Below are 18,480 nucleotides of genomic sequence, written 5' to 3'. Positions count from 1 at the left end.
GAAGGATGAAGAAATTCCTCAGCCTGATGCTCAGCTAGAACAAGAATTTCCTCATCCTGAGGAAACTGCTGAAGAAAATGTTCCCGCCCGTGACAATGAATTCATTGTCCTCAACCCAGAATCTGCCATGGTTGTTTCCCCTCCCATTCCTCAGCACAATCTCAATCCAGTTCAGCGCCTGCCATTCTCGAAGAGGCCCAAGTTTCAGAAAGAGAATTTCTTTGAGGAACGTATGTATTTCATCGGAGAGAATCCTTATGACAAGCCTCAAATGAGGCATCTGAAGTTTTGGACAAGGACGCAGATGAACTACTATGCTTCTGTGCTCTGTGGCCGCAACAAGATATTCCAGCACAGGCACATTCCTCATGCTGACCTTGAAGAAATTCCCTGCATGGAACCAGTCCTCAGTGTACTACATGATGCAGGTTTGCTCTCTATGTGCTCCGACATATCAGATTGGAATAGTGAGCTAATTCTTCAGTTCTATTCAACTCTGCACATCTCGGGCAATGCTGATGACATCAACACTTGGGTGTTCGACTGGATGACCCAAAATACTCACTACAAGGCTCCAGCGTCTGAACTCCTCAGAGAACTGCCCGTACCAATTCCTTCAGAAGGGGCAGTGAAGCTTTATGGTGAGCGTGAGCTGCCAAATGGAATGATGGAAGTCCTCATGAAGCCTTTGGCTGCAGGAAAACCCTCAAGAACCACATTCCTCGCCCATGAGCTAAAGTACACACCACGGTCTGTCTACCGCATTCTCTGCAGTGTGCTAGCGCCAATCAAAGTCCATGATGATGACGAAGATGTCGTCGGCCTCATGAAGAACATCCTCTTCAACATCATTCATGGTATCCCCATGAATATCCATGATTTCTTCTTAAGGACTTTGGCTGACAATGCAATGTGCCCCTATGATCACAAAATCTATGCACCATGGATCATGAGATTCCTCAGGACAAGGACAGGCATCAACTTTCACGCAGATTTCCAGAACCATGTTGGTTATATGCCTCCTATCCGGGTCAACAAGAAGACTTTCGAGCCCATTGAGGGAAAAGGAAAGTCTGTGATTGATGAAGGAAGCAGGCCCCTTGATGGCCAGTTCAAAGAACCAGATGCATATTCCTCATGGGACGACACTGAGACTCGTCCGCCAAGCCCAGTTCCTCCTCGCGTGCTAACCACCAGAGAACTTCTTCTCAGTCTTCATTAGAAGGTGGATCACAACCAGAAATGGGTCAAACGCCAGTTTGGTGCCATTGTGAAAACCCTCACTGAGACACAGAACAATGTGAAGCTTAATCATCACTATCTGCATGAGGTTTTTGATCGCACCTGGGCTACCCTTGCACATCTGAAGACCCAGACTGAACTTGAAGAATTGAACTTTGAGCAGGACTTTGACTGGTCGTGGCCTCCCAAGAAGAAGTTCAGGCCCATTCCAGTGCCAGATCTTGAAGACAGCTCCTTCTCGTCCTTCCGCACCGCCGAATCTGATGAGGAACAACTTGACACCGCGACAGGCCCAAGGAAGAAGACTACACCCAAGAAGCGCCAAGGATCTTCATCAACTGCCAAGCAATGAAGTCTTCACGGGCGTTAGTCCTCAGTTTGTCCCTTTTTGTCACTTGATGACAAAGGGGGAGAAACTTGAGAGTTAGTCTTCAAACGGGAATTATTTTTGGGGCTTATGAACTATATTTAAGTTACAAACTCTTGGCTCTTCTGAAGTTTTTATGTAATGAGTTGTAACTTAAGCCCGATGGTACTCTGATGCTTTTGAACGTTTTTCTTCGCATGCTTATTCCTCAAGTTTTAATGCACGCATGCTGAAATTCGTCAGATACCATTTGCCATCATGCATCTTCATTTTCTTCATATAATATGTTATGTGTATGCATGATTCACAAGATTCAGGGGGAGATCTCCATGATATAAATCATCAATGTGCATATGCTATAAAAGCAAAATCCTCAAGGTATGCGCATCTTCAGGGGGAGTCTCTGTGAATCTTGTTTTCAAATTCCTCAAATGAGTATTTACACTTCATATTTTAGATCCCTGTTGAAGACTTAACCTAATTGTCATCAACCACCAAAAAGGGGGAGATTGTAAGTGCATCTAGTGCCCCTTAGTGATTTTGGTGGTTTGAAGACTTATAGGTTAAGTATCTAATGTGTTTGTAAGTGTACGCAGGATCTATAGGTCATTGAGGAGTGTGAGATATTTGAAGAATGTCGACCCCTAAAAATATATGTCTTCAGTTGAAGAAATTGGTCTGAAGCTGAAGAAATGAATCGCGAAGAATTTGCGATGAAATTGATATTCCTCATGAAGATATTGATATTGAGAAGATCGGTGGTTCTTAAAGAAAATCGTTCTGAAGAAATTGAAGCGTGAAGATTTTCGCTTTCTGTTTTATTTTCTTCGCATTTGATGAATAGGAACACCGTACTGTTAAAGGGGGTCAAAGTAACACTATGGAATGGATTTCCTCATGATGCTCAACCCAAGCCAAATCCTATCAAAAGCCTCAAGTGAGGAATATGAGTAACATGAGGACTCTCACAGTTGAGAGTCCCGACCGTTTCGATAAGCCACGTCAAGTCACTGATCTTATCCACTCCAACGGTCATATTATTTAAGGGCATTAATGTCAAATCATGTCGGGATGCTCCCAGGCTATAAATAGCCGCCCCCCACAACCACTAGATGGTTGGCTGCTCCGTTAGAAACTGACACTTGTCATAAGAGCAACCCAATTCCTCAGAGCTTTAGAGAGTAAATCATCAGTGAGGAACTACACCACCCACCGAAACCACAAACTAAACCTAGTGATTGAGCATCACTGAAGAAGTTGTTCCTGTGTGGGACTGAAGCCTTTTACCTTTGAGGACTGTGCATCCTCCAGACGGTTAGGCGTCATGGTCTAGAGCAATCCAGCAGTCAATTGTGGATCGCCGGGTGACCGAGTTTGTGAGGGTTTGGAAGTCTGCCCTGAAGACTTACCACGAGTGTTGGGCGAGGACTGTGTGTCTTTAGCTCAAGGAGAATACGGTAGGGACTGTGTGTCCCGGGACTGGGTGTCCTTTGGTTTAAATACCAAGCCGCTCCAAACCAGATGTACAACTGTCACAGCAGTTGGAACTGGGTCATCAACTACAGTCTTCACCAAGAATCGGGTTTTAATTCCTCAACTCTTTACATTCCCTGATTATGTGTTGATGACTTTCACTATGACTGTTTGAAGAATTTGCTGAAGACTTTCTCTGAATTTCCTCAACCCCAAAATTCTTCACTTGAGTAAATCATCATCTGTATTCTGCGTGCCTGCTTGCTGTGCAATCTGTTTTGATAATCTTCACTCTGTAATACTGTTGTTGTGAACAATTGCACAACTGATCCTTAACTGTTTCCGCTGTAAGTTAGTCATCAGTGAGGAATTTCCTCAAAAGGAATTTCCTCAGTGATGAAATTCTAAAAATCTCCTATTCACCCCCCCTCTAGTCGATATAACGCACTTTCAGTTTTTTGATATATTTAATTTCATAATAGAGATGAATCGCCAATGATAATATTTAATTCCATACTTTTTGTGTGTTCAAAATGCACCATTCAAAGGCACATCACAAAATTTCAACAATTTCTGACTTCATTTGGTATATTTCGTGCATTTACTTTTTTTTTTGAGCTAGTTGACCCTGAAATTGAAAAGCACTACAAATGAACTCTGAAAATGTTGAAAGTTGGCATGCTATCATCATTTCACCCACATAGCATGTGTCAAAAAGTTGAGAGGCCTACGACAAAAACTGGATGCACTTCGTGTACAAAACGGACAATCTCTCTCGAAGTATCAGGGTTTCGAACGAGAACTCATATCTTACAAAGGGATTTCATATTTTTGAATTTATTTGAACTCCATACTTTTTGTGTGTTCAAAATGCACCATTCAAAGGCACATCACAAAATTTCAACAATTTCTGACTTCATTTGGTATATTTCGTGCATTTACTTTTTTTTGAGCTAGTTGACCCTGAAATTGAAAAGCACTACAAATGAACTCTGAAAATGTTGAAAGTTGGCATGCTATCATCATTTCACCCACATAGCATGTGTTAAAAAGTTGAGAGGGCTACGACAAAAACTGGATGCACTTCGTGTACAAAACGGACAATCTCTCTCGAAGTATGAGGGTTTCGAACGAGAACTCATCTCTTACATGGATACTATGAAAATGAAAAGTGTTTGAAATTTAGTACATTCCATACATGCATTACATAAAAGGTTTAATACATTATTACATTATTGCACCAATATTCCTATCTATTATGTCTGTTTTCTTCTGGGTCGTAGCCATGGAGAATCTTCATCATTCAGTAGGATGCTTGGGTCAGTTTTCACTTTGAAGGGCGGAATTTCATGAAACTTATTATAATCTTCTGACATGTCTGTCTTGTCATCTACTCCCACGATGTTTCTTTTCCCTGAAAGAACTATGTGGCGTTTTGGCTCATCGGACGATATCTTCTTTTGTTGATTTCTTTTTCTCGTTTTTGTAGACATGTCCTTCACATAGAAAACGTGAGCGACATCATTGGCTAGGACAAATGGTTCGTCCATGTACGCAAGATTGTTGAGATCCACTGTTGTCATGCCGTACTTTTGGTCTGCAACTACCCCGCCTCCTGTCAGCTTCACCCATTTGCACCGAAACAAAGGGATCTTAAAAGTAGGTCCATAGTCAAGTTCCCATATCTCCTCTATGTACCCGTAATATGTTTCCAAACAGTGCCCATTCTCGTCTGTTGCATCAAAGTGGACACCACTATTTTGGTTGGTGCTCTTTTTATCTTGGGCAACCGTGTAAAATGTATTCTCATTTATCTCATACCCTTGGAAAGTACATATAGTCGAAGATGGTGGCCTGGCCAAATAGTACAGCTCATCTCCAACGGTGTCGTCATTCATGAGATGTGTCTGCAACCAACTGTCAAAAGTCTTCTCGTGTTCCCCTTTAATCCAAGAGTCAGCCTTCCCCGGGTTTTCGGAGCGTAGAATATTCTTGTGTATCACGATATACGGAGCCACCACGGTGGAATTGTGTAGAACTGTGTAGTGTGCTTGAGAGAAAGAATGCCCGTCCATACATACTTTTGCTTTCCTTCCTAGTGTGCCTTTTCCTGTCAGCCTACCCTCATACCGAGATTCAGGAACACCAATCGGCTTAAGGTCAGCAAGAAAGTCCACACAAAACTCAATGGCCTCCTCTGTTCCATAGCCCTTGGAGATGCTTCCTTCTGGCCTAGCACGGATACGAACATATTTCTTTAAGACTCCCATGAACCTCTCGAAGGGGAACATATTGTGTGGAAACACAGGACCGAGAATTCTAATCTCTTCGACTAGGTGAACTAGGAGGTGTGTCATTATATTGAAGAAGGATGGCGGGAACAACAACTCAAAGCTGACCAGACATTGGACCACATCAATCTGTAACCCTGATAGACTTTCTCGATCGATTACCTTCTGAGAAATTGCATTGAGGAATGCACATACCTTCACAATTGTCAGGCGAACATTTTTCGGTAGAATTCCCCTCAATGCAACCGGAAGCAATTGCGTCATAAGCACGTGGCAGTCATGAGACTTTAGGTTTTGGAATTTTTTGTCTTTCATATTTAAGATTCCCTTTTTATTCGACGAGAAGCCAGTCGGGACCTTGATATTGAAAAGGACTTCAAAGAAGATTCCCTTCTCTTCCTTAGTAAGAGCGTAGCTGGCACGCCCTTGAAACTGCCCTGGATGCATGCCATCTCTTCCTTTATGACGTTCCTAGTCCTCCCGTGCTTCCGGTGTATCTTTTGACTTCCCATACAAGCCGAGGAAGCCTAGAATATTCACGCAGAGATTTTTCGTCAGGTGCATGACGTCGATTGCCGAGCGGACCTCATGGACTTCCCAGTAGGGTAGCTCCCAAAATATAGATTTCTTCTTCCACATGGGTACGCGCTTATCAGGGCCGTTAGGAACAGGTTGGCTGCCAGGACCCTTTCCAAAGATTACTTTTAAATCTTTGACCATATCAAATACTTCAGCACCAGTACGGATGACAGGCTTCCCCCGGGGTTCTGCCTTGCCATTGAAATGCTTTCCTTTTTTTCTTTAAGGGATGCTTGGGCGGAAGAAAACGACGATTGTACGGATACACATTCTTCCTACATTTGTCCAGATATATGCTTTCTGTCTGATCCAAACAGTGTGTGCATGCATTGTATCCCTTGTTTGACTGTCCTGAAATGTTACTAAGAGCAGGCCAATCATTGATGGTTATGAAAAGCAACGCTCGAAGGTCAAATTCCTCTTGTTTGTGCTCGTCCCACACACATACACCTGGTTCGGCCCACAGCTGTAAAAGTTCATCAACTAATGGCCTTAGGTACACATCAATATCGTTGCCGGGTTGCTTTGGACCTTGGATAAGCACTGGCATCATAATGAACTTCCGTTTCATGCACAACCAAGGAGGAAGGTTGTAGATACATAGAGTAACGGGCCAGGTGATGTGACTGCAACTCTGCTCCCCAAAAGGATTCATGCCATCTGTACTCAGACCTAACCATAAGTTCCTTGCGTCAGCTGCAAATCTCGGGAACTCTCTCTCGATTTTTCTCCACTGCCGACCATCAGCGGTGTGCCTCAACTTATCGTCTTTCATACGATCTTCCATGTGCCATCGCAACAACTTCGCATGATCTTTATTTCTGAACAGACGTTTCAACCGTTGTATTATAGGAGCATACCACATCACCTTGGCAGGAACCCTCTTCCTGGGTGGCTCGCCCTCAATATCACCAGGGTCATCTTTTCTGATCTTATACCGCAATGCAGTGCATACCGGGCATTTATCCATATTCTCGTACTTCTCACCGCGGTAGAGGATGCAGTCATTAGGACATGCATGTATCTTCTGCACGTCTAATCCTAGAGGGCAGACAAGCTTCTTCTGGCCATCTTCACAAGTTGGGTACCCAGCTTCTTCTGGCCATCTTCACAAGTTGGGTACAACAATTTGTTGTGATCCTGTAACATCTGCTCGAACTGCAACCTTTCCTTCTCTGTGTCGCAACCTCGCCGTGCATCAGAAATGACCCGGCCAAGATCATCAGCAGGCTCATCCGGTTCCCGTTCTTCATCTTGATCTTCTTCTTCATTGTCTTCCATTGCGGTATCAGCATACTCAGGGAACATAGATCGGTAGTTGTCATCATCATTCTCTTCTTCTTCATCGTCGTCTTCCATCATAACCCCTCTTTCTCCATGCTTGGTCCAAACATTATAGCCCGACATAAAACCGGACCGAAGCAGGTGGCTCTGAATGACTCTTGAGGAAGTGTAATCCTTCTCATTCCAACATTCAACACATGGACAAAACATATAGCCACCACCATGCTTGTTCGCATCGGCTGCATCTCGAAAAGAATGCACGCCTTCTCTGTAAGAGGTTGTGCGTCGATCACCGTACATCCATGGATGGCTCATCTGGGTTATACGACAGTATATCAAATACAATCATGATCCTAAAATTTAGTACCGCACGGTCTAAACGAGGAAATATAGTTGCTAACCTTTTAGAATAAGTAGAAATAAAGAGGAAGAGGTTTAAGCGTGGCTCAGGCATCTCATATCGTAGTTGTGTTCGGTGAACTAAAGCGGCATCGCTCTAACACACATTTCAACAAACACCTCTAGTGCATCAAAAAAAGTGGAGAGCTAGCACCCACCCACAATCCTCCATCCAAGAAAAATGCAAGGAAGAGGGGAGAGGGGGGTTGTGCTATATATAGGCAGAGGACTTTAGTCCCGGTTTGAGACACAAACCGGGACTAAAGGTGACGCACATGCGGGCTGCCCACCGCGTAGCCCTTTAGTCCCGGTTTGGGACACGAACCGGGACTAAAGGCTCCTTACGGGCCGGGACTAAAGCCTCGAGGGAGGCATTGAGAATTGGGGCGACATGGTCGGACCTTTAGTCCCGTCCCAGACGCAGGCCGGGACTAAAGGGTCCCGGCCAAAGGACCGTTTTCCACTAGTGATCCATGTGCGACCACTGGCTATAAGGGCGCTGCCTTAGTTGATCAGTTGTGGTCTTGTGGAAACCTTACCCGGATGTGTGAGTTGTTGTAGTTATGATAGTTGGGATGGGCCTCCTGTGGGACTAGGTGACTGCTTCTAAAATACTTTTTCTCAATCTTCGGGTTGGGTCCAGTGGGTAAGGCGTAATAAACTCTCCAAAGTACTAAAACTAATTATGATTAGCTGTGACACTGCTTAAGGACAATTTAAGCAGCTAGGCCATTACGGTTGTTGGATGATCTTGACAGATGTTACCCTAAATAAAACTTGGTGGAAAACTTAATGGTAATAGGTTGGAGTTGGAGATGCCAATTCAACCATATGTATTTAATTATAGGAAATAAATTAAAACTTGACTACTATGTAGTTATGAGGACAAAATTAGCTTTTCTGCACAATAACCATCAAGCCTTCCTTTTGTTATACTATACATGCACATGTAGGTCTATTTTAATATTACTCCTCTGAAACTTGTCAATACATTCAATGTATTGACCTATACGGCTGCAACGTCTCATGTTGCAGAATATTCAGACGAAGAGTAAGGTACAGTTAGGATATTCGGACGAAGAATAAAGGTAGTTAAGTGCTATGCAAATTGTCATACTTTCTAAATCTTGGATCATACGTTATAATAAATGATGCACTTGTTATTCTGGTATTCATCTATATTGTATGTGATAGCGAATCGATCCAGAGACTAACACAGTAAACACAAAGACTCAAATCTTTCGAGATTTGATTTGTTAGAGTGTGCCTGTCGAAGCTTCCGACAACATTTTCTTGCGTCCCGCGAGCTCAACACCGGAGGTACATGATGACGTGCTTGTGTGTGAACATTGTTACAGCTGTAAATATGTTCCACAGTTTTGTTTGTGCAAAGTAATTTGTGTATGGTGGAAATATGTGTCTAACATGTGTCAGTTTGGGAACCATGTACTGATTGGATAACAAACGACCGGTGCGTGCTTGCCTGCACGTGGGGGCAATGCCTTGTTGGTGTTGTGTCGTTAAAAGTCCGTATGTTGATTGAGAAACAAACAAGAAATTTAGAAAACCTAGCTGACACCCGAGTCTGTACAAGCTTGTCTCGGTCCTCAAATAATGTGTGCACTTATTTTGGCCCTCAGATAGTGTGTAGCACGAGATAACATGTGGTTGAATGATTAAGAAAACTATGGTATTTTTTGTCATCAGAGTTTACAGATTTAACAATGATGCTTGTATTTTTTTTAATTTATTTCAAACCTTTTGACGATATGTGCTTATTAGAAAAAGACGGTTTTATGGACTATGGAGACGTCTGTGACGACTTCAACAATCTTAAAATGATATGCGCCTTAATCTCCTAAGGATGCTTATAATGATAGGGTATGCATGTGTACGATTATATGGGTGATTGTATAGTCGTTATATGAACGACTTCGATTATATTGTGCTTGAAAAAAAAAAGATTGTGTGGCACACGTTAGAGGTTACGGTTCACAAAATTGTGATAAGGTTGTTGAAAGCTCCTGACAGATCTTCGTGAGAGGTGTGTCTCCATGGATGCTCTTAAAATCTGGTTGCCGGTGGTCCTTCCTAGGTACTAGGTTCACAGCTAACGCGGAATTCATCACAGGATGGTGGTGACTTTGAAGCCAACGACGGTAATCTTACTCAGCAGCCACTGCTTCTCATCTGCCATCTCAATCGGTGGCAGCTACACCTCTCGTCTCGCTCTCCCAGCCTCTCCCCGACCCCGCTTTCCCCATGTCCAAGCATTACCTGTCACAAAAGCTACTACATCCTACAACGATGAACACGAAGCAACAGATAGAAACAACCATGTGGCCTCCGGCGCTGCCGCTGCTCCGAAGACGCTGTCCAGGTACGAGCCCTCTATTTGGGGCGACTACTTCCTCGACTACGAGCCAAAACCACTGCAGGTATACGCTGGTGCTACATATGTACATGTACTTTTTGCTTTATTAGTTCCTCATTATGGTTTGCTACGCCACTAACCAAGATACTTGTTTCAGTGCAATATTCGAAGTTTTTCTCTCAACCTAGAAATATGTAACGTTTGAGCTATTGGGTGTCTTTCGACATTACTCCATCCATCACAGTTTATAAGGCATGCACGTGTACTTAGTGTTAGAATTAACCACGATAGCCTTGTCCGGCTCAGACAGGTACAATCACCATGTAGATTAGGACTCGTATTGCTAGCTATTGCTGCTATATATATGCGTGTAATCTACCCCTGTAAACTCAGATCAAAACAGCAATAGATCAACAGGACCTACAAGGCCCTGCTTTAGCCATCAAATTCCTCTCGTGTTGTCGCGTGTGTGCGTGTTTAGTATCCGGCGAGATTAACGTGTCTAAGCGTAATCAGCTAGCAAATACGTGATAGCTAGCTAGCATTGAGAAATCGATCCAGCAGCTTCCTAGGCTGCTTTGGTGTATACGTCCACATCGTTTACGTCTACATCTCCGACCGGTTAGCTTCCGCAAGCTTGGAAAGTACTCGAGCTAGTCACGTCGTGTATCGCCGGAAAATACTCGGCTACATTGGCGTCGAGGTCGGGCCTGTGCTAACAATTGGTATCTAGAGCTTGGTTATTGACGTGATTTTCGGAAAGCGATCAAAAGATCATGTCGAACCCGGGCAAGGAGATCGTTGTGGCAGGAGCGGGAGAACCGATGCCGATGGTGGGGGTGTCGCAGTTCCCCCGGCTGGATCGAGAGGACTACGCACTATGGGCGATGAACATGGATGTCGCGATGGAGGGAGCGGAGTTCTGGGAAGCTGTCGATCCCGACGGCGCCGAGTACGCGAAGGGCGCGGCAAAGTACCGGACGGATCGGCAGGCGTTAACGGCGATCTACTCCGCCATGCCGAAGGATGTGCTGCAACACCTCGTCGGAAAGAAATCGACGAAGGAGGCATGGGAGACCATCAAGATCCTGCACCAGGGTCATGAACGTGTCAAGGAAGCACACCTTCAGTCCTTGATGAGAAGCTACGAATGCCTGAAGATGGAGGAAAGCGAGACGGTTGATCAGTTTGCCTCCCGTCTTAAGACCCTCGTCAATGGCATACAGGGCTATGGTTCAACCCTAGAAGAAGTTGCGATCGTCCGACGATTTTTGCGCGCCGCGCCGACACACTACATCCAGATCGTCACGTCGATCGAGCAATGTCTCGACCTAAAGACTCTCACGATCGAGGATCTCGTCGGAAGGTTCAAGGCCCACGACGAGAGAATTCGTCTCAGTTTCGGCGACGCAGAGGCGAGTGAGCACCTGATGCTGACAAAGGCACAATGGATTGCCCTGTCAAAAGAACAACAAGGCAGATCCACGAGCAGCAGCAAGAAGAAGGGGAAGGGGAAGCAGCGCTCGGCGAGAAAGAACTTCGCCGACTCGGACGACGAGGATGCGCCTGCACCACCGAGGAGGAAGTTTGACATTAGGAAAGTGAGGTGTCATAAGTGTGGCCTCCTCGGTCACTTCAAGGCTGACTGCGAGGAAGCACCGAAGCAACAATCACTCATGGCCGAGGAAGGAGACGATGCGGATATGATGCTGATGTGCGAGCTGGTGGATGAAGAGGATCCGGTGAGTGCATCTGTACCAGTAAATCCAGGCGAAGTCATGGTGCCAGAATACCATGATGCACGGAGTGATGGCATGGTCACGGTAGAACCAGGCGAAGTCATGGCGCCAGAGAACCATGACACAAGGCGTGACAGTGTGATCGCGCTAGAAGCAGGTGATGTCATGATGCCAGAGAACCATGACACAAGGCATGACGGTGTGACCACGCTAGAAGCAGGTGATGTCATGACGCTAGAAGCCCATGACACAAGGCGTGATGGTGTGGTCGCGCAAGACACGAGCAAAGTTATGATGCCAGAAGTTCATAACACAATACGTGACGGTGAGGTCACGTTAAAAGACGGCGAAGACGTGTCGCCCGAAGATCGCATCACGCGGCGAGCTGCACTCGGACCAGATGACCACCACACTCGTCGAGCTAGACTCGGATCGGACGGCACGACAGAAGAATGTCGGGCGATGCTTGATGTGTCAGCCACGCGCACTGAGTCGAGGGAACGAGGCGCTATGCAAGACGTGCCAGGAATGCTCATACCAGTCTCTACAAGTGACCTTGCGAGCAAGGAGGCGACCGACACGTCAACGAGTTCATGCATGCAGGTGGATAACACAAAGTTCGAGTGCCATGCAGGAAACCGGCTAGAGGAAGGCGTCCTGGAAATAACGCAAGCAAGGCCGACAGTAGTGGCAGCCACCACAATCGATGGAAGCAGCAACGGCTCAGCCTTTGCATGGCCTTGTGCTGCTTTGAAAGGCGCTGGTGGGACATCTCGAGAAGTACATGCACGTGAAGAAATGCATGACTACGTGGCTGGTTCATCTGGTGAAAATGCAACCTGCTCGAGAGAGTCCGAAATGCTAGAAACGAGAAGTTTGGCAACTTCAGAAGATGTGTCGTTTCTTTCGAAAGCACTGGACACAGAAGAAAGGCCACATGAACCAGTGAAAGCGTTTCAAATAAATTCGGTGAAGATGAAAAGTAAAAGGCAACTATGTTTGCAGATCGAGGAACCGAAATTTTTTGAAGACGCAAATATGGAAGAATGTTGGAGTTATGCTATGGATGAAGAGTTGAGGTCGATCCGAGACAACAAAGTATGGGAGCTCGTGGATCTTCCCAACGAACATAGTGCCATAGAGCTCAAGTGGGTGTACAAAGTCAAGAAGGATGTCGAAGGGAACTTGGTGAAGCATAAAGCAAGACTCGTGGCTAAAGAAAACGTGCAAGAGCAAGGTGTGGAAATCAAAGAAGTGTTTTCTCAAGTTGCGAGGATGTATTCGATGAGGCTACTTATTTCTCTCGCGGCTCAAGAATCTTGGACGATACATCACATGGATGTGAACTCCGCGTTTTTGACTAGGGAGTTAGAAGAAGAATTTTATGTGAAGCAACCACCGGGATTCATCAAACAAGCAGAGGAACACAAGGTATTGAAGCTACACAAGGCGTTGTACGGGCTACGACAAGCTCCTTGGGCATGTAACATCAAGCTTGACAGTACATTGATTTTTCTTGGATTTGAGAAGAGTCCACTGGAGCATACGATGTATAAGCGAGGTAAAGGCAAGGATCGTCTCTTGGTGGGCATCTATGTGATGATCTCTTGATAACTGGAGCTGACGAAGAGGTGATTGCAAACTTCAAGCTACAAATGAAGGAGCTATTCAAGATGACTGATCTTGTGTTACTACCTTGGGATCGAGGTACAACAAAATTCGAAGGAGATCACATTATGCCAGGAGGCATATGCAAAGAAGTTACTTGAAAGTTGTGGCATTAGAGATTGCAATCGAAGTCATGTTCCGATGAAGCCTCGATTTATACTAAGCAAGGACAGTGAAGCACATGCGGTTGATGCAACGGAATATAGAAGTGTGGTCCGAAAGTTGAGGTATCTCACAAATAAAAGACCGGACTTGGCCTATTCTGTTGGCATAGTGAGTCGCTTCATGGAAGCACCCACGATGAAATATTGTGTAGCTGTGAAAAATATACTCGGGTACATCAAAGGAACAATAAACTTTGGTTGTGTCTATTTGAGAGAGAAGAAGGAGATGCTGGAGCTACTGGGCTACAGTGATAGCGACATGTCAGGAGATGTGGACGACCGTAAAAGTACCTCGGACGTGGTATATTTCTTGGGAGGAAATATAGTGAGTTGGCTATTACAAAAGTTGAAATTGGTCGCATTATCCTCACGTGAAGAAGAGTATATTGCAGCTGCAACCGCGGTGTTTCAAGGTGTGTGTCTAGGAAGGCTACTCAGTGACCTCACAGGTAAGGAACGAGTGGTGCACAACGTTGACGACAAGTCTACAATCTCTCTGTGGAAGAATCCAGTGCGTCATGATAGATGCACAGACATCGATACGAGGTATTGGTACCTACGGGGGTGCGTGAAAGAAAGCAAGATTGACGTCAACTACATTTGCACTGACGACCAGCTTGCAGATACCCTGACCAAATCTTCGGGACGACAGAAGTTTACGGAGATGCGGGGAAGGATCGGCGTCCAAGCTGTGAAGTGAGGACATCGTGTTTAGGGGGATGATTGTTAGAATTAACCACGATAGCCTTGTCCGGCTCGGACAGGTACAATCACCATGTAAATTAGGACTCGTATTGCTAGCTATTGCTGCTATATATATGCGTGTAATCTACCCTGTAAACTCAGATCAAAAGAGCAATAGATCAATAGGACCGACAAGGCCCTGCTTTAGCCATCAAATTCCTCTCGTGTTGTCGCGTGTGTGCGTGTTTAGTATCCGGCGAGATTAACGTGTCTAGGCATAATCAGCTAGCAAATACGTGATAGCTAGCTAGCATTGAGAAATCGATCCAGCAGCTTCCTAGGCTGCTTTGGTGTATACGTCCACATCGTTTAGGTCTACATCTCCAACCGATTAGCTTCGGCAAGCTTGGAAAGTACTCGAACTAGTCTCGTACGTCGTGTATCGTCGGAAAGTACTTGGCTACATCGGTGTCGAGGTCGGGCCTGTGCTAACACCTAGGTCGTTAATTTGACTTATATAAAATATATTATTTAACATAAAAATTATATCATTAGAAAATGGAACATCTAAAGTTTTCAATTATATATTTTTTGTAATATATGCCTCTTATTAAGTTGGTCAAATTGACGACCTAGATACACATGCCGGACTTATTAACTGAAACGGACGGAGTATTTTGTATGTATATATTACTCACTGAAAAATATAGCGCGCTATAGCGCCGTTAATATCACGCTATAGCATACAGAGAATTTACTCGCTAAATTGATCAGTGTATAATGTCTCGCTAATAACATGATATAGCACGCTATAACACATTAATAGCATATTTTCAGGGGCCACACTATTTTGTATAGCGCACTATTTTTTTCTTGATATTACTACATGCAACTAAAGATTTAAAATGTTTAGACTATATGTACTCCCTCCATATTTATTTACTTCGCATATTGGTTTTGCCTCGAGTCAAACTTTTTCAACTTTGATCAAATTTATACGAAGAAATATTAACATCAACAATACCCAATCAAATATAATTAGAATTGTCATTCAATATATTTTCATACCATATATATTTTGTATAGTGAAAGTTTATATTGTTTTTGAAAATCATGGTCAAACTATATAAAGTTTGACTTGGGTTAGACCTATTATGTGAAGTAAATAAAAACATAGCAAGTACATAGTACTCCTGAAAAATAGAATCCATCTGTCTACTTTTCAAGTATGCATGGTTCCTTTGTTAACCCTAGCTAATCCATATGCATGCACACGTGTGTGTAGAGGTCTGAAAAATGGATGAGTGCAAGAGCTGATCAATTGAAGGAGGACGTCGACATGTTGTTTAAGAGTTGCAGCTGCACTATGGAAAGAATAATCTTATTGGACAGTGTCCAACGTCTCGGAATAGATCATCACTTCAAGAAACAAGTTGATATCGCGTTAAATCAGATTTTTGAGGATGAATTCAGTAGCTTTAGCCTCCATCAGGTTGCCCTGCGGTTTGGCTTGCTTAGAAGACATGGTCTTTGGGTGTCTCCAGGTATCTATGTATCTATTTATAAAAAGAAATAAATACAAGACATTAATATCCACAAAGCATACGACCCGATGTTGCTACTAGGATAATTAGCCCAAAGCTTACATTACTAGCCATACAATGACATGGGTTATTTTAATAATGTCCCACCAAAGTTTACCATGCAGATGTTTTCAACAAATTTAAGAATGAAGATGGGAGCTTTAGGACAGATATTACCAACGATCCGAAGGGGCTTTTATATCTATACAACGCAGCCCATCTTCTTGTCCATGGTGAGACATCATTGGAAGAAGCTATCTCTTTTGCAAGGCATCATCTTGAATTGATGAGGGAGACTCTCAAGTCCCCTTTAGCCGAGCAAGTTAAACGTGCCCTTCGTGTACCATTGTCAAGGACGTTAAAAAGGGTGGAAACATTGCATTATATCTCTGAGTACAAGCACGAGGAACGACATAATCCAACTCTATTGGAACTTGCAAAGCTGGATTTTAACCTTCTACAACATGTCCACTTGAAGGAACTTAAATATCTCACTAGGTATGTCTTCGCTATACTCAACTACACAATGAAGATGGGATCAACATAAAATGCATGCCTCTAGATATTGTATTCTACATGTATACAATTTGGACATTGTCGATCATATTATGTATTAGGACATATCTATTTTACCTAGACTAATCAAAGTACTTCAGGTGGTGGCACGATTTTTACACATGTGTCGGGCTAAACTATGCTCGGGACCGCCTGGTTGAGGGTTACATCTGGTGCTATGCGGTATACCATGAGAAAGAATTTGCGTTGTCAAGAATATTTCTTACCAAGCAATTGATGCTTATTTCCCTGATGGATGACACATATGATGCACATGCCACCATAGAGGAATGTCGACAACTAAATGCGGCCATACAAAGGTTGAAAAGTTTCGGTTTTATTTCCATCCATGTATAAAAACTAACATGCAATCAATATTCTATTTAATTTGTCATTGAATGATTTTCATGCAATATAATTCGACATGTAGATGGGATGAAAGCGCCACTTCCATTCTGCCTGACTACCTTAAAAGGTTCTATACTGAATTGATGAGGGTATTTAAAGATGCTACACGTGAAGTGACAATTTGTGACACCTACCATGTTGCTTATGCTCAAAAGGCGGTACACCACCATAAACCTTACGTGTTTACTATCATTTGCTAGAATGTTGGTTTCGTGTTTAATTTCTTTTCTTCTATGCAGTTTCAAGATCTTTCTATTTATTATCTCCAAGAAGTTGAATGGTTAAACCAGAATCACAAGCCATGCTTTAAAGATCACCTGAGGTTATCTGCCATGTCCATAGGATCACCAACGCTATGTGTAGGTTTGATGGTTGGCATGGGAGATCTAGTCACAAGGGAAACATTTGAGTGGGCAGCTAGTTACCCAAAAGTTGCTATAGCTTGCGGGAAGATAGCACGTCTAATGGATGACATGGCCGCATTTAAAGTATACTCTTTTTTCTTATTTGGGCCAAACTATAACAACTCAACCATGACTAGTCACTCACGATAATGTATCTAATTGCTACAATCATACAAATATGCAGGGTGGGAAGGCCAAGGGAGATATGGCAAGCTCTATAGAGTGTTACATGGTTGAGCATAGGGTCACAAGTGAGGTTGCCATTTACAAGATCCTTTCTCTACTAGAAGATGAATGGAAAACTCTAAATCAAGCTCCATTTGATCACCACACACATCTCCCAGTGTTGCAACGGATTATTAACTTTGCTAATAGCATGCCATTATTCTATCGAGAGAAAGACGCATATACATTTAGCATGCATCTTAAGGACACCGTTGACAGCCTTTTTGTGGAACCCATTCCCATGTAGGCTCTACTATGTTGTGTGACAGTTTACCTTTAGTAGAGATGCAATTGTGCATCATAAATTATCAGTGAGAGCTTGTGCATCATCTTTGTCCCTATAAATAAACATGGTATCCATACGAGATACACTTGTGTGTCTTCTTGTTGCATGTTTGTTTTATTAATTATCATTTATTAAAATTCAGTATCTTTTGTAATGGAGTATTTGATCCCTGCCTAGAGGCAATAATAAAGTGGTTACTATAATATTTCCTAGTTCATGATAATTGTTTATTATTCATGTTATAATTGTACTAACCGAAAATTGTAATACATGTGTGAATATATATATCACAATTGTGTCCCTAGTGAGCCTCTAGTAGGCTAGCTCGCTGATCAATGGATGATCATGGTTTCCTAATCATAGACATTGGATGTCATTGGTAACTGGATCACATCACTGGGGAATGATGTGATGGAAAAGACCCAATCCTAAGCATAGCACTAGATCATGTTGTTCGTCTACTAAAGCTTTTCTAATGTCAAGTATCATTTCCATAGACCATGAGATTGTGCAACTCCCGGATACCGTAGGAGTGCTTTGGGTGTATCAAACGTCACAACCTAACTGGGTGATTATAAAGGTTCACTACGGGTATCTCCAAAAGTGTTTGTTGGGTTGTGAGAATCGAGATTGGGATTTGTCACTCCGTGTGACGGAGAGGTATCTCTGGGCCCACTCGGTAATTCATCATCATATTGAGCTCAGTGTGACTAAGGAGTTAGCCACAGTATGATGTGTTACGGATCGAGGAAAGA

At 43.5% G+C, this 18,480-nt stretch overlaps 2 protein-coding genes across 4 annotated transcripts; both read left to right on the top strand.

Annotated features, from left to right (window-relative positions):
- The first annotated feature begins 9,607 nt into the window (after window positions 1–9,607).
- On the top strand, window positions 9,608–17,925 carry LOC123424983 (tau-cadinol synthase-like). Of its 3 annotated transcripts, XM_045108662.1 has the most exons (8): window positions 9,608–9,679; window positions 9,767–10,073; window positions 15,550–15,808; window positions 15,961–16,345; window positions 16,504–16,722; window positions 16,833–16,968; window positions 17,050–17,298; window positions 17,399–17,925. In XM_045108662.1, exons 2-8 carry the CDS (start codon window positions 9,768–9,770, stop codon window positions 17,684–17,686), a joined length of 1,842 nt encoding a protein of 613 aa, XP_044964597.1. In that variant the 5' UTR covers window positions 9,608–9,679; window position 9,767; the 3' UTR covers window positions 17,687–17,925. The 3 variants fall into 3 exon arrangements, with proteins under 3 accessions (XP_044964597.1, XP_044964598.1, XP_044964596.1); XM_045108663.1 differs by lacking the exon at window positions 9,608–9,679 and having other exon boundaries at window positions 9,687–10,073; window positions 15,973–16,345; XM_045108661.1 differs by lacking the exon at window positions 9,608–9,679 and having other exon boundaries at window positions 9,687–10,073.
- Window positions 13,558–14,770, top strand: LOC123424985 (secreted RxLR effector protein 161-like). The gene has a single exon (XM_045108664.1). The coding sequence runs from the start codon at window positions 13,558–13,560 to the stop codon at window positions 14,278–14,280; it is 723 nt and encodes a 240-aa protein (XP_044964599.1). The 3' UTR covers window positions 14,281–14,770.
- Window positions 17,926–18,480: the final 555 nt, after the last annotated feature.

Source organism: Hordeum vulgare, chromosome 2H (genome assembly GCF_904849725.1).
Source record: "Hordeum vulgare subsp. vulgare chromosome 2H, MorexV3_pseudomolecules_assembly, whole genome shotgun sequence".
NCBI lineage: Eukaryota > Viridiplantae > Streptophyta > Magnoliopsida > Poales > Poaceae > Hordeum > Hordeum vulgare.
Note: the sequence above shows the minus strand (reverse complement) of the source record. Positions and strands in the feature narration are given on the sequence as shown.

What these genes read in the sequence shown, in the direction of transcription:
- LOC123424983 (XM_045108662.1), top strand. Translation starts at nt 9,768, where the DNA reads ATGGTGGTGACTTTGAAGCCAACGACGGTAATCTTACTCAGCAGCCAC. An exon ending in TGGTCTTTGGGTGTCTCCAG is followed by an intron (nt 15,809 to 15,960) that starts GTATCTATGTAT and finishes GTCCCACCAAAG; the next exon opens with TTTACCATGCAGATGTTTTC. An exon ending in CTAAATGCGGCCATACAAAG is followed by an intron (nt 16,723 to 16,832) that starts GTTGAAAAGTTT and finishes TTCGACATGTAG; the next exon opens with ATGGGATGAAAGCGCCACTT.
- LOC123424985 (XM_045108664.1), top strand. Translation starts at nt 13,558, where the DNA reads ATGAAGCCTCGATTTATACTAAGCAAGGACAGTGAAGCACATGCGGTT.